Source organism: Babylonia areolata, chromosome 5, assembly GCF_041734735.1.
Source record: "Babylonia areolata isolate BAREFJ2019XMU chromosome 5, ASM4173473v1, whole genome shotgun sequence".
Taxonomy (NCBI): Eukaryota; Metazoa; Mollusca; class Gastropoda; order Neogastropoda; family Buccinidae; genus Babylonia; species Babylonia areolata.
In genome coordinates, this window is record NC_134880.1 from 48,298,854 (window position 1) to 48,312,784 (window position 13,931).

General features: G+C 39.0%; 2 protein-coding genes across 4 annotated transcripts in view; one reads left to right on the forward strand and one right to left on the reverse strand.

Moving 5' to 3' along the window:
- Positions 1–1,029: 1,029 nt before the first annotated feature.
- Positions 1,030–7,429, reverse strand: LOC143282505 (large ribosomal subunit protein uL22-like). The gene is made up of 7 exons (XM_076588167.1): positions 7,397–7,429; positions 6,305–6,352; positions 5,715–5,755; positions 4,275–4,409; positions 3,055–3,153; positions 2,606–2,702; positions 1,030–1,302 (listed from the first exon to the last, which is right to left on the reverse strand). Exons 2-7 carry the CDS (start codon positions 6,342–6,344, stop codon positions 1,154–1,156), a joined length of 561 nt encoding a protein of 186 aa, XP_076444282.1. The 5' UTR covers positions 6,345–6,352; positions 7,397–7,429; the 3' UTR covers positions 1,030–1,153.
- Positions 7,430–8,948: 1,519 nt separating this feature from the next.
- The window catches only part of LOC143282112 (dual specificity mitogen-activated protein kinase kinase 1-like), a 43,964-nt gene continuing 38,981 nt past the window's right edge, over positions 8,949–13,931 (forward strand). For all 3 annotated transcript variants that reach the window (XR_013055213.1, XM_076587616.1, XM_076587617.1), the window contains exon 1: positions 8,949–9,138. Coding sequence is in view for 2 of the 3 variants with exons in the window: in XM_076587616.1 (XP_076443731.1) it covers positions 9,068–9,138 (71 nt within the window). In the remaining variant the exon portion in view is untranslated. The remainder of the gene's footprint in view (positions 9,139–13,931) is intronic.

Below are 13,931 nucleotides of genomic sequence, written 5' to 3' on the forward strand. Positions count from 1 at the left end.
ATTGACCATTATTCAGTAATCTCTTTGGACTTCTACACTATGATAGGAAAAGTGTTCAAGGACAGAGTGGGGATTGCGAGGGGGAAAGGGGGCCAGTTGTTTGAGGGAGGAGCGTTGCTGGTGTCATGACTTAGGTGTTCCCTCTGCCCCAAGCTGAATTCACATACATCTTGATCTTTCTACTGTTCCACCCCAGCTGGCTGTTGCTTCATGATCCCCTCTCAGGCTGATTAGGGATCACCAACCCCTACTTCCTCTGCTTCTCATTTAGCTCAGCTCCAACTAAAGTATATGTATTTCATCAGTCTTGTCTGACAGGTTCTAAGGGTGAGACTATACCTGTTCTTCATTTGTCTAACTGGGAAACTTCTCTCAGTATTCTTTTGACATTTTTTTTCTTGTTACCAAATGCCAGTAACATTACATCAATTGAGTTGCCAACTTACATGTCAATGAAATTAGCCGAGAATTACATCCCCCTATTAATGCTTTCTTTGAAACCATAGCAGCAAAATGATCAAGATTCAATTACAGTATGTACAGTTATTGAAACCTCTGTATGATCCCAATATTTTCCTATGTGATTTTTTTTCTATGATGGCAGTGGTGTCTCAGTTCAATAACTGGTCCTTAGAAGGCAATCTAACTTGATATCCAGACCATATATATTTCATTATGTATTGCATGGACCATGGCATTTGATAAAGTACACACTGGACCAGCATGGATTCATCATGGAGTATACCTGGCAGGTTGAGAAAATAAACTATGTCATGTTGAAACTCTGCATTGAAAACAAAATTGAGTGTGTATGTGTGTCGGTGTGGTGTTGTGCGTGTTTGTGTGCTGGCATGTGTATGTACAGATGTTCACAGACAAAATTTGGTATGTTTGTGTGTTGGCATGTATATGTACAGATGTTTACACATAAGGTGTGGTGTGTGTGTGTTGGCATGTGTATATATAGATGTTCACAAACATTTTCCCATTCAGGTCACACTGCACACAGCAGCAAGAAGAGCATGAACATATGACTGTCACTTTTAATGACCGCATCTCGCACTGTGCTCACACACTTTCACAACTTGGGAACAGTAAACATTACTTGAACGTCTCCGGTTCTTTTATTAGCATTCGTTTCCTAACTAGGCACCTAATCACGCTGCATCATCTTTTGACGCTTGAGCTTTTTCTGTGAGACCTTTTTCTTGACAGGCTCGTCCTCTCCTGCAGTGGGTTTCAGCACTGCCTGTTCCTTCTCAGCCAGGATCACCTCAAAGTGGGAAGGACTGGACATGTATGCTGGAAGACACACCACACTCCATCATTAACCACCACATCCATGGGAACTAGGTTAAAAAGACAGGTAAGTTCAATGACTTAAAAAGAGATCAATATGAAACAACAAACACATACTACAAGTGTTGTTTTGGTGTTATGCTGTGAAGGTTTTCATATCAATGTCCCTCCCCACTCCTTCTGCAGTTCATTCATCAAGGATGGACTGAGACCTTGCTCCCCCCCCCCCAACTCTCTAGTAAACTGTCTCTGGTCAGTGAGGCACTTGCTGGGGCAGGCAGTGCATTGATGCGGTGATCCCCATGATGATGTAGTCTGTTTACTGACTGCTGTCCTAAGGACTGGGCACACACTTTACCTCCCCCATCCACTCTCCTTGCGACGTAATGTGTTAAACTTGTCATGCTGTAGAGAAGTTGGTTTTGAATTGTAGTGAATAAGAATGGAGCAGTGAATGTTTCACCTAGTCACCCAGCATCACTAAGACATGCCAAGATTGGTCAAATTGTTCCAACCAACTGGTGAGTATTGTAGTTTGTATCAGTATAGACTAAAGCTAGTGTGCAAACTTAAATTCTAGCTGTCTCCAGGAGGAAATGGAACCTGGCAGAGGCTGAGTGGAAAAATGCAGGGGAATCCTTGATGACTGTCAGCAGGCTGTGTGCTGCTTAGAGCTTAGTAGGAACTGCTTGACTGGAAATGTATGCTGCCTAGCAGGAAATGTGTGCTACTTCATGTAGGGTGAACTGCTTAATTAAGGGCTGTGTCTTGCTTGTCCACGATTAGTTTGGCTCAATGTTAGTAACATTTTATAAAAACAACTCCATGTGGGCCTGCTATTGGTATGAGGAAAGAGTGTGAGTGTGAGCACCCCTCTGTTCCTCTTACCTGTGATTCTACTATTCCTCAACCCTTCTCTCCTCTCCCCCCAATTCCCCCTCCACCCTTTTTACAATGGCAAGACAACAAACACACACCACAACTATTTCTCTTTGTAAAACTATTAGTCAGTGAGTTTAAAGAGTTTAAAACTTTGTAGGTTTTCTTTTTGATTGTGTACTATATATGATTGTGTGCTAAGACTTGCGTGTGCTTGTGTGTGTGTGAGGGGGTGGGGGTGGGGGGGGGACGGACAATTTTCAATGTTTGGTATATTGTGTTAATTTTTTTGTTGTTGTTGATATTTGCATGTGCATTCTAATTGTTATAAATGCCTATGGCTTATTTGCAAGATTGGGTGTAAATGCTCATAATAATAATAAAACAAAACAGTGCAAGACTGCATGTGTATCTGTGGTGTACTTACGGTTGATCCTGCCGTGAGCTCTGTAGGTCCTCCTCCTCATCTTGGGGGCAGCGTTCACCTGGATGGACTCGATCACCAGATGGTCGGTGTCCAGACCCTGTGGACAACACACACACACTGTGTGTCATTCTTTACACACACAACGTGTCGTTCTCTACACTCTATGCTGGGTGCTTACATGTATTTAATCACAGCACAATTTGTTTTACATAAAAGCCCATGATAGCTATGGAACAAAAATGGGAAAAGGGATTTAAGCTATCAGACTGTAGCTGAAAATTGTCAGATCTTTGCAGCATTTGTCAGGTTCTTGTGGACTGGAGAACTAGCACACTGACCAAAGGGAGAAGAGATGTAGTGCTTTCAAATAACACAACCCCTCCTCACCCTTCTCCTCAACTCTGTTCGAGTAATCCCCACCTCCTTTCCCCAGAAGCAGAGAGACTGACCTTGAACTCAGCGTTGCTCTCAGCATTCTTCAGCAGCTGCAGCAGAAACTCGGCGCTCTTTTTGGGCCACCTTCCCTGAGTGCACTTGAACTGTTTGGACTGCAAGTCAACCACACACCAAATCACTGAATCAATTACAAATCTGTATTCAGAGAACATATTATACCTGTACACAAATATACATACATGTACACATAAACAAGATTGCAGCTCAAGCAGCTAAATTACTGTTTGTTGGATTTAGTCAAACAGTTGCCTAGTTTGTGAACATTACACAAATGTAGTACTGTAAAGTTGAAAAACATATAAATGACTGTTACTTACTTACTGACATCAATAGTTTTTTTCTTTGAGCAGCTGAGGCTACTATTATATTTTTTACACAGTTACTGGCATGGAAGTGACCTTAAACACAATAATTGTCAGACTTACTGTTCCAAACATGATAGAAAGAAAATGTATAAAGTAGCAGATTAGAACAGTAGTATGAACCTTGGGCCAGATAAGGAATTACATCATCAATGATATATTACAATCAAGTGGACAAACTGGACAGAACTGCATATATATGCATACTTTTGTGTAAGTTTCGTTGAATGTATGTTCATATGCTATCTGTATATAAAAGTAAAGCTACGTATATTATATGCAAAAGCTGTAACATGTGCATGTAATTGTTAGCAAGTGAAAGGTGAATGTTTGTAGCCAATGCAGGAAAATGAATAACAAGCCGCGGTTGGGAAAAATCATGGACAATAAATATACTATCAATCAGTTAAATTCTGAATTTTCTTTTTTTTGCTTGACTAACAAACAACATGAACATAAATCATTGGAAAAAAAACACACACAAAAAAATCAAAACAAATCAAACACATTCACACACCAAATTATGTCACAATATCTTTTCAAAAAGACTGCTTTCCATTAAATAATGTTGAATTATGCTTTAAAAGAAAGGAAGAAAAAATATGACATACCATTAAATTAAAAAAAAGGTAAATGGCTATAAATCATTCTCCTTACCATCCACATCCAGACAAGAAATACTCTGCACCACTCAAACCATGCCAAGATTTTAAACTAGAAACAACAGAAAGTGATAAAATAAACTACATGCACACTCTCACCAAGTGACAACAGATATTCTACAGCCATCCTATTAACAAAGGAAATCAGTGCACAAGCAGAATGGAGGCAACAGCAACCTGGTCACCTACCTGGGCTTTGCGGCCAGCACAGCCACTGAAGCGACGGAAAGGAACAATCTCCTTCTTGGCAATCACATTCTTCAGGTAACGCATGGCACGCTTTAGGTGCATCTTCTTGATGGCCTGGGCTGTCTCACGCGTGTTCTGAACAATTGTAGGATATTAAAAAAAATGTATGTGAAACAATAAAAAGAACAGGAATACCTGTCTCATCTTTGTTCTATATAATGCACAGACTGGTGTATGCAATATCATCTAATATCACTCTTAGTGAAAAGACATAACATCAATGACCAACACATTACTGGAAACTGGTGGACATAATTTTGATACCAAAGCAAATGATTTCCCTTGGTGCATTTCGATTCACCAATACTGGTGAACATAGATTGATAGAATGGAAAAGGGTGGCAGAGGTGTAAACAGTAAAGTATAATCTAATTAATCGAATTTGTCAGTTACTCATTATCACCTCTTCCATCAAGACAGTTGTGCACAAAATTAATGGGAGAACCTCCATTTGAACCCTCCAGTAAATCACCTTTCACCCACAACCTCCAATGCAAATCAGCAAGCAAAATTATTGCTCATCATGATGATCTTTCATTAAAAAAAAATATATACCAAATGGAAACTACCTACTTTTAATTAAAAGTCAACACAGAGAAACATGAACTCACTGGTAAAATCAGAAGAGCATATTCTACCACATCAAATAGGAAACATGTGCTGCCCACACACAAGAAAACACATCAAAGGCAGAGACACAGTGAGAGGATCAGACAAGAAGAAAACATGTAGACAGGCACACTCAGGACCAGAACACAAACAAGACAGAAATATTGAACAGATAATGCTACCATAACAATCTAGAGATAACCAACTGATCAGAATAAAAGAGAAACTTATTTGTTAACACTACTGAGGTCAAAGCGGTGGCCAGATTGACATTCAGTTGATACACAGTCAGCTCCTAAACATTTGACACTGTAACTGTAATACTGTACAATTTCTAATTGCATATTTCTTCTGTCATTGCTGCTATGTGCCCATTAAATGATCGATAAGGACAAGCCTTTTATGAGGAAGTGTCTAGATTTGTTCCAATGTACCTTTTCATAACCAGTGTGCTAGCTGAATCAGTAGCATAAGCAGCATCGTCTTTAAGTTGTGTGCCTTGTACATGGAAAAAGTTACCACTATTAATTGTTGTTTGATACTCATCATACTGTACAATGTAATGAGTGCCAAGTTCACCCCAATCAACAGTTTAATCCAGTAAAACAAAAAGACATGTCATTCTTACCCAATACAGAGAGGATTTATCACAATGAAATTATCAATGTTATTTCTTCAGCATATACAGATGCTATGTACAGCAAGTTTACCAGTCACATATAAAATCAGAAAAATAAAATTTCAAACAAATAATTGAAATATAATACATACTTTGAAGTGAACACGCAAGTACGAGCCCCTTGCCTTTGCAGCTGAAAAAGACAAAAATGTAACATTTAAGTTTTATAAATATTGGTTTGTTACATTGTTAGTTATACAAGCTCTTTCAGATATGGACTAACTGAATACCATTCTCAATTCAACATGTAGTTAATCAATGTGTAAACAAGAAATAGACCAAAGCAAGAGTGGTACTGGTAGCTTTCTATCACACATAAAACAGGACCACCTCCCACCTCTCTCTCCACCAAACCTTCATCGGTGATCAGAGTGCAAGTCTTGTAAAAAGATAATGATAAATCAAGGTCTTGTGTGCAGTATGAGATTAGTGCATGTTAAAGCATTTAGTCTTTCCGAAAGGTTGACCCTGTCAACATTCAGAACTCAACTCAACTGTGAATCATAATGTAATATAATAACTAAATAAGAAAATAAATACAGAAATAGAAGGGAAAAAAAGACAAAAAAAAAGACACATACCATGCAGTTCAAATAAATCAAGGGGTAAAATTACACAGATATTTGTTAAACCATATCAGTACATGTATCTTCCTTCAATAAGTAGTGTTATGAATACTTACACTTTGAGGCATTTTCAGGTTCTCGAGCGTAACGGCCCATCTTCTATTCTGAAACACAGTAAAAAAGATTATAACAGTGATCACTTAAGAGCTTGTTTTGTTTGTTCTTAAAGGGTATTTTTTTGTTTTTTTGTTAGGTCAAAAAACAAACCTGTGCAGATATATTGTTACGACAATGGCAGTACAAAAGAGAGTGAGACAATGAGTGGGAGTGAGTTATGAGACTACCGTATTTACTCCTTTCAATGCTAAGATCTTATCAAAATTCAAATGCCCTGAAAGTTTCCAGAATAAACCAACCTATGAACTTGGAAGCCACCTAAGTTGCTCAGAACTGTACTGTGATATTTCATGCAAAAACGCCAAGTAACCCCCCTGAAAAAAAGTAATATTATTTGTATATATTCCTATGAATTTGTATGCATACACCATAACATTGTGTGTGTGTGTGTGTGTGTGTGTAAGTGTATGCACATGCACATATCTCTGTGTGTGCCACGGTGTACCATGTACATGCGTGTGTTTGGAGCACTGAATCATACATGCGCTTGTATACGCATGTGCCAAAGGTATGTCGGCAATTGTATAAATGCTATGGATAAGGAACAGTATGAAGTTTGCATACTTGATCTTTTACTTGATTACCATCATCTATTTGTTGATGACTCTATCGTCAAAAACAAATAAACAGTTGGTTTAAATGATCGAGTACATGATTTTCTGCATGTGTATCACCAGATTCGTACCTTTTCAGCCTTCGACTGAAATGTGTTGTTGTTTTTTTTCAATTCTACCGCGCAATTATGAATCACATCCTTCAACAGATGAAAGGAGGTCTTTATGATGTCCTCATTCTTGATCAACTGGACGTTGCAGTCACATTAGTTACTGCTGCCAACACAAAATGAGAGATCACGCTGGATCAAAAGCGAAACTTGCGCTTAAATCCTATATGAACGAAAAAATGTTCATATTACATTTCTTATAATAGATTAGGCGTAACATGCAAAATACGCACTAAGTCGGATACAAGCTAGATTATATATTTTCAAATGGATTGAACTAAACGTAAAACTCAAGACAGACCCATACCTTCTTCAGAACCGGAAAAAGGAAGTGCTCTCTAAATCGTATTGCAATGTGGGAATACCAACATTGAAGTTACCGTTCGTTACCAAAAATCTACCGTTACAAAAGAATACCTTTTAAATTGATCTCTACCAGTGAGATGAGTTTGGTAATTCTTTGCACGTTGTGAACATATTTTAATATATAGACAGATAAGAAAGTAGGAAGACCTCGTCTGCGACCATTATTGTTTCGACTGTCCCTTAAAATGTTAAATTGCTATAATGAAGTCAATATGAATAATGTTTTTAGAATGTCAGATTATGAGAATACAAGAAATTCAATGATGAAAATTTGTAAAGAGCACTGTAATACTAACCTAAGGAAAAATTCATTAGCTAATAGAATTGCACATATATGGAATGCACTACCATTGGAAACTAAACTTGCACAAAATACTAATGTGTTCAAAAATCTCCTTGACATGAACATCAATTTAAAAGAAAAATTTACCGACTTTGATGAGTGATTTACAGAACATGTAAAAGAAAACATATATGTATCCCACAAATAAAAGGAGACTGATATTGAAGGGGACATAAAAAAGGCCGTGAGACCTAGGCAGTCAAATGCCAGTCCATACACAACTACTACTACTACTACTACTACTACTAAGACCTCGTCTGCGACCATTATTGTTTCGACTGTCCTTAAAATCCGTGGTTCTGCGTGTGTGTTGTTCCAATCATTGTCGCGCGGCACAAGAGACCCACTGAAGAGTACAATCTGTCCCTGTTGTAACTGCAAGTGTTGGTACACATCAACAATCTCCTATTCAATCGAAAAGAAGAAAGTTTATTGCCCGAGAGTCTATTTTATTTTGACATGATTATGTGCTTTAATAATGCACATTGTGGCCACTTTACTCATCAGTCATAATTATTTGCGCAATGCTATGTGTTCGCCAGCATATATGCACGATAATTCTTTAATCACATCAAAATTGAATACTTCTTTCTTTCTTTTTATTTTGATAGTTGCGTTGGTGCTAATTATTTGTTTTGCTTGGTTGTACTGTTTGTTTTGATTTGACTCGTTTGTTGCCAATTTTGTTCGTCGGTATTAGTTTGGCAACATATATTTCTCATTAGTATCTTGTCATCATATTACCCGTTTTCTTTTTAATTATGATTAAACATAAACCTAGGTGATGAAATATTACCCAACCAATTCAAACGAATTCAGTTGATTATGTTGATTTACTTCTTTTCTACCAACAAGACCTCGACCTCTTTATATAATTATCTTTCTACGTCTCTGTTTTGCTGTCTGTCATTTACGTGTCTCCTGAAATCTGAAAGATGAAATCAACTATATATGGAGCGGGAAAAAAGACTCAGACTTTGTTAACCAGTATATGATATACAATAAAATACATGAGTGCTCAGCGATGATGGGTCGTGTATTGAGACTGTAATTTGGTGGAGTAAGGTCGGGATTATCTGATGAATATTCATATATTTCTGTATTTTCGCAACTTCCTACTATTATGGGACATAATGTGTGTGTCCCTATGTCGGTCATGTTTTGACTGAGCCGAACGCAACCTCCCGTTACTGTTGGTCCTTCAGATAGATGAATCGTCTGCTTTTACCCATGATTTAATTAGCTGAGACCCTTTGATGCGTCTGCACGATGCCAGCCAAAAATAAGCTGAACTTGACGATCTCCGTGGCAGAACCAGGCGGCCAGGATGGAAATTCCGAGTGAGTGTTTCATTGATGTCTTCAATCGCAGCAGGAATGCCTGGAATGCCAGAAATTTTATTGTGCACGTCAATTCACTAATAACGCTTGTCTTATTTTATTTTATTTTTAATTTAATTTTTATTTTAAGCGTTGTTCAGTTTTTGTGTTATAGTGATGCGAATGCTAAAGCAGATGAATTGTCCGTGGTGATATATTACTGCAGTGTTTAGCACTCGTCAAAATTTGTTTGGCTCTACCATGCAGTGCAGCGAATTAATCGCCGTTCTGTTTGCTGGCATGTTAAGGGCGTAGGGTTAGGTGGCACGAGCAGACGAGCTCAGGTAAAAAGATTTATAGATCGCTGCGGCTGACACAGTAGGCCGCTTGACTTGGAATGGCAGCCAGCAGCTGCTGTGCTTTATTTTTGGTATCTGGCTTCGATCAGAAAAAAAAAGGAGAAAAAGATCTGGCAGTAGAACTGATACAGTGGTAGTCGTGCAGTTGTCTTTCGTTTGTAGTGAAGGGCGGCCTGATATTTAGTCAGGAATCTGTTTGTATTGAGCAATCGTTGCCAAGAGGTCTGCTTACTCTGCCCTCCCCTCCACTCCACCCTCTCTATCACTTTCTTCCAGTCAGATTCTTTCTCTCTCTACCCAGTCTAGGTCTCAACACTGGCTACAGTCTCTCAGCCTCTCTCACACTTGCAATCTGCACATACCTGCCAGGCTGTTACTGTCTCCCTCTGTTTCTCTCTCAGTCTCTGTCTGTCTGTCTTCATCTCTGTCTCTTGATCTTTCTCACATTTGTAATTTCTGTGATTGTCCTTCATTAATTTGTCCATTCACTTTCAAAAACTCTTTTAGAAATGATAATTCATTTATTTATTTATTTATTTGTGTGTGTGTGTGTGTTTGTGAGGGCATGGTGTAAAGAAGCTTTCAGCTCATCCATTTTACCATCCATAAAACATTTGATATTTTTCATCGCTCTCCCTCCCCTCCCCCCCCCCCCCCCCCCCCCCAACTCTCTTGCGCTCTCAGTCACTCTCTTATTTCACTGGCCCCTGTATATAGACATGTCAGTATGTCACTTGCTCTCTGCAGACTTCTCTCTCCCCCTCTCTCTCACCCTTTCTTTTTCTTTGCCTCTGTCTCTATTGCTCTCTGTCAGTTTCTGTCCCTGTCTCTGACGCTCTCTCTTCCCGTCCCTACCCCACTTGCCTTGGTGTTGTTGTCACTCTGTCAATAAATCAACATGCTGCCAAGTCTTGCTGAACTGCATCAGTGACGTGAAACAGAAAATTACAAGTGGCACTGGTGGTGATAAATCATGAATACCTGATACACTCACAGGGAATGAGAATAGGGGTAAGGGTAGCACTTAAGTGCTGTTTACCTGATAGGTTTCCCCCACCCACAACCCACACCCCCAACATCCCCAGCCCCCTTTTCTTAAGGAAGCTAAACGATGTTATGCAACAATCAGGTATGGCGAACAGTTGAATGGGTGTAATTATATACTTTTTGATTTTATTGGATTAATCAGTTAATAGAATTGATGCAGCCACACAGACACCCAGATACACAGATATCCAGATGCACACACACACACACACACACACACACACACACACAGGTCATGACAAATCTAGGTTGAAGGAGAACCAACTCACTGTCATCTAATTCTGATTTTTTGTTTGTTTGTTTACAAGGAGCCTACTTGGGCCAATTTCATTCTGATGATTATTTACAGACAAAACGAATCATGTTGGGATTTTGAAGCTGTCTTTGTGCCTCTGTAAAAGTGATGAATGTGTGTGTGTGTGTGTGTGTGTGTGTGTGTGTGTGTTGTTGTTGTTGTTGTTGATGATGATAAACACCAGGTCCATTTTCATGATCTAGAAAACTTGTATACTTACATAGTAAAGCAAAATTGTATGCTTGATCAGTCAGTGAGAGATAAAGTGAAGAAAACACGCATGAACATACACCCCCTCCCAACACACACGCACACACACACACACACACACACACACACACACACACACACACACACACACAAAACAGGCTGAAAGTGAAACAGAAAATTACACCAGGAACTTTAGATCATCTGCTTCTTTCTTTGTGAAAATTATAGAAAGTTCCTTGGTTTTTCCTTTGTCCCGACCATAACGAGCAAGCACATGGAATAGATTAGGGGAAAAAGGTGCTTGAAGTTGGATTAAATTCCAGTCAACTTCATACATTTGCTTGAATTAAACAAAGATTTGTGACAAATTCACAGCTTGGATGGAGGAAGAAGGACTATTTGTGGAGTGGTGGCCTAGTGGTAATGGATCTGCCTTGGCAGTGTGAGAATTTGAGTGCACAGGATTGAATCCCACACTCGCCACTGTTTTGACAGGTTGAGTGGACGTGTGGATTCTAATCATTTGGATAAGATGATAAACTTATATCGTGTGTGTAGCATGCAGCATGATGCACTTAGCACACATTAAAGAACCCACAGCAACTAAAAGGTTTTCCATGGTAAAATTCTGTAGAAAAAGTCCACTTTGATAGAACAAGTACACGTGTGTACAGGCAGTAAAATGAGGGAACAGAAGGGTGGTGCTGCACTGCTGTCCCTGGGAAGAGCAGCCTGGATTTCACACATAGAAATGTCCTGTGACAAAGAGTAATAGAATACTATACAATACAATATTACATAATTCAGTTACAGTAGAGTACTTCTTCTTCTGCATTCGAGGGTGCAACTCCCATGTTCACTCATATGTACATGAGTGGGCATTTACATGTATGACCGTTTTTACCCTGCCATGTAGGCAGCCATACTTCACTTTCGGGGGTGTGCATGCTGGGTATGTTCTTGTTTCCATAACCCACCGAATGCTGACATGGATTACAGGATCTTTAACATGTGTATTTGATCTTCTGCTTGCGTATACACACAAGGGGGTTCAGGTACTAGCAGGTCTGCACATACGTTGACCTGGGAGATTGGAAAAATATCCACCCTTTACCCAATTCAAACCTGGCACCCACAGATTGAAAGTCCAACGCTTGAACCACTCGGCTGTTGTGCCCGTCTCAGTAGAGTACAAGACAATGCAGTACAAACACAGTGCAATGATAAACAAGTCACAAGCACCTCAGTGATTGTTGCCACACCCTCCCTCCCACAGCACAAATGATTCGTCCTGAGAACGCCTTTGCTCACAGCTGAGCGTAATTATGTGTAATCACCACAGTAAGTAAAGGTGATGAGAGACAGAGACCATGTCAAGGGAATGACAGCAATGTGCCTATGGACACAGGCTCTCAGTTAATAAATTGTTTCCAACTAGAGTATGTCTGAAAGTGAAGAAATTTTTAACAAAACTGTACCCATTGGTTGATAGAAGCTTTGTTTAAATGGAAAACAACAACAACAACAAAAAACCTCACCCCAGCCCAAATAGTGAAACTTCTCCATTAATAGTTGCACACTGCATAATCAGGTGGTCTCTCCCAACTGATTATTTGCGGGGGAGGGTATCCTGACATAGGACAATAGTTTTTCATGGCATATGTGTTTTGCATCCGGGATCCTGGTGAGAACTCTTCATGGCTCTAATGTTCATGACAAAATATAATAAAAAACCCCAAAAAACGTGGCTCTCAATGCTTGTGACAGGCTGTTTTAAAGAGTTGTTGCTCAGAATGTTAATGACAGAATATTTTAAAGAACCCTGGCTCTCAATGTTAATGACCGAATATTTGAAAGAACCTTGCCTCTGAATGTTCATGACAGAATGTTTTAAAGAACCTTGCCTCTGAGTGTTCATGACAGAATGTTTTAAAGAACCCTGGCTCTGAATGTTCATGACAGAATGTTTTAAAGAACCTTGCCTCTGAATGTTCATGACAGAATGTTTGAAAGAACCTTGCCTCTGAATGTTCATGACAGAATGTTTGAAAGAACCTTGCCTTTGAATGTTCATGACATAATCAGATAATGTTTGAAAGAACCTTGGCTCTGAATGTTCATGACAGAATGTTTTAAAGAACCTTGGCTCTGAATGTTCATGACAGAATGTTTGAAAGAACCTTGGCTCTGAATGTTCATGACAGAATGTTTTAAAGAACCTTGGCTCTGAATGTTCATGACAGAATGTTTTAAAGAACCCTTAGCTTTGCCCTGACCCTCTGTGCAGTATATTTGTTGCAGTAAATTTCAAGAACCCTGCCCTCCTACCTGTTACCCAGGACAATTTTCATGTCAGCGCATCATGGTTTAAACTTTAAAGAAAATGATGTCTTTAAAAAACTCAGAATGAAAAACAGATAACCCAGAACCAACCATTCAACCAACAAAACAAAAAATAACAATCGGAAACAGAAAAGTGAAAAGAAGTGAAGTGTACAATATTTGATTCATGGGATATAAATGCACACAGTATGTTCAAGAGTGTCAAGTGTGTGTGTTTGAGAGAGAGAGAGGGAAAGAGATTGTTTATTCATGTATAGGACAAGGCCCCTTATGAAGGGGTATGTGAACATTATATTAAATAAACATAATTTAAGGACATAAGTCTACACATAACACACTGTCAAACAGTTACAAGAGCTAGAACAATCAACATTCTTATGAAGTAGCAATTTCTTGGAATTTGAAAGCTGAGAGAGAGAGAGAGAGAGAGAGAGAGAGAGAGAGAGAGAGCATGTGTGTGTGTGCGTGTGCGCGCATTTAATGAAGACATGTATTCATGTGCTGAAAAAAAAGCAAGAAAGAAAGCATAGTGGTGTATGAGGAAGTGGATGTAATGGGTG